The 2,132-nt window shown below is 40.4% G+C and overlaps 1 protein-coding gene across 2 annotated transcripts in view; it reads right to left on the bottom strand.

The window, feature by feature from the left end:
- The window catches only part of LOC107715877 (tyrosine-protein kinase SYK-like), a 24,210-nt gene that overhangs the window by 10,522 nt on the left and 11,556 nt on the right, over nt 1–2,132 (bottom strand). For both annotated transcript variants that reach the window (XM_016522116.1, XM_016522115.1), the window contains exon 5: nt 243–326. In XM_016522116.1, coding sequence (XP_016377602.1) covers nt 243–326 — 84 coding nt within the window. The remainder of the gene's footprint in view (nt 1–242; nt 327–2,132) is intronic.

The raw sequence follows: 2,132 nt of genomic DNA on the forward strand, positions 1-2,132 counted from the left end.
AAATCAGACGCGCTTGTTTTCTCAGACGCTTGCAGAAAAAGGCTTACCAAAACAAAGTTACTGGGTTAATCTTTTTCACGTTTCCTTGGTTGGTAGATGCACCGGGGACCTGATTATAGCACTTAAAACCTGGAAAAGTCAGATTTTCATGATATGTCACCTTTAAAGGCTTTTCTTTAAAGCAAGCTGATATGAGAACACATGGTCACTGCTGCGTTTGTTAGAGATGTGACTGTACTTACGCCTGAATCCTGTGACGGTCTCGGGCAGGTCTCGGTGAGCACTCGGAGCAGGCCGTCAGGCTTGTACGAATAATGTTCTACCAGCTGTAACACACAACACAGTGCACATCAAAGCCCGCTTCTGGACATCATCTCAGCGTCACGCAGTATTGTGGTTACGCTTCTTACGCTGAGGCCTGTTTCATAGAATACTTTGCTTTTCACGAACGGTCGATAAACTCTCATCAGTGTACTGTCACGTAAAGCTTCAGCTGAAAAGAATATATATACAGCACACAATATATGAACAGATAGCTTTATATAGGAGGCTTTGTTTATATAACTTAAAGAAGCACGACTTCTTTACATTCTCCAGATGAGCACACCTTTGAAAAGCTACACGGTACACGAAATCAAACTATTTCTATATCAACATACACTTTCATTGCACACTCACCTCATTCGAACCATGCACTTCTCTCCTAATCACAGTGTGAGTGAGAGATGTTTCTGAGGGCTAGTTAATGGCCTAGCTGTAGCATTCACCTTGCTGAACCTTTGATGCCGTGCATCATGCGCAGCCACTCAACCAGGAAATCTAAATATAACGTGGCGTTTGTCCTGCTGGTCACCAAAACAACTGTCTAACTCTACAAGATCCTCTTTAGGACATCAGCAAATACGATAAGCCTAAAATAACAATGCATCACTTTTTGCTAATTATCAGATTTTCTACATTTACAGTACTTTTCAAAAGTTTGGAAGTCTTCAGTGTCCTTCAGAAATCATAAATATTACTGTTTTTGCTGTATATTTGAGCACAGCCTTGGTGAGCAGAAGAGACTGGCCACACTTTATTTTAAAAGTGTGAAAAAGTGACGTGATATGTGGCCAAGTATGGTGACCCATACTTGGAATTAGTGCTCTGCATTTATTCCATCCAAAGTGCACACACACAGCAGTGAACACACACACACCGTGAACACACACCCGGAGCAGTGGGCAGCCATTTTTTGCTGCGGCGCCCGGGGAGCAGTTGGGGGTTCGGTGCCTTGCTCAAGGGCACCTCAGTCGTGGTACTGAAGGTGGGAGAGAGCGCTGTACATTCACTCCCCCCACCTACAATCCCTGCCGGTACGAGACTCGAACCCGCAACCTTTGGGTTACGAGTCCGACTCTCTAACCATTAGGCCACGACATCCCCAAAGTCGTGGAGGTTTTAAGGTCCAATTCTCATTAGTAACAAACCATTAACTACAACTTTTGCCTCAATAAACTCCTAATTTGCTGCTTATTAGTTGTTAAGTTTAGGTATTGGGTAGGATTGGGGATGTAGAATATGCTCATGCAGAATATGTGCTTTATAAGCACTTATAACAGTGTTAATAACAGGCATGCTAATAAGCAACTCGTTAATAGTGAGAATTGGTCCTTATACTAAATTGTTACCAGCCTTATTCTATTCGAATTCTACTTCTGTATAGACTAGCTTTAGCAAATTCGCTACGTTGTATATACAGAATTTCTATTCATTTAATATTCCTAAATGTGATTATAGTTACTTAGTTGGAAAGTAATGCGTTACGTTACTTTTGCGTTACTTTTTAAATCTGGACAGGGCTTGCTTGGCTTGCTTGAAAATAAAAAAGTTTTTGGCAAATATAAAAGCCTTTTCACACCAAAAGTGAAATGAATAAGCCTCAGACTGAAGGGAAAGTAAATGTACGTCCGTACAGTAGAATGCAGAAGAAGAAATTTCAACACACTTCAGCAATAAAAAAAGGTTAAGAGAATGGCATTATATACATAAAGGATATTTGTGTTTAACATTTAATTATTGCAGGTTTGCGTCATATTCTGAGTTGCATTATTTTTATTCATTTTGAGGAATACTGAATCTGTGTTTTTTTT

The sequence above is a fragment of the Sinocyclocheilus rhinocerous genome, unplaced genomic scaffold, assembly GCF_001515625.1.
Source record: "Sinocyclocheilus rhinocerous isolate Xijiao unplaced genomic scaffold, SAMN03320098_v1.1 scaffold178, whole genome shotgun sequence".
NCBI classification, from domain to species: Eukaryota; Metazoa; Chordata; class Actinopteri; order Cypriniformes; family Cyprinidae; genus Sinocyclocheilus; species Sinocyclocheilus rhinocerous.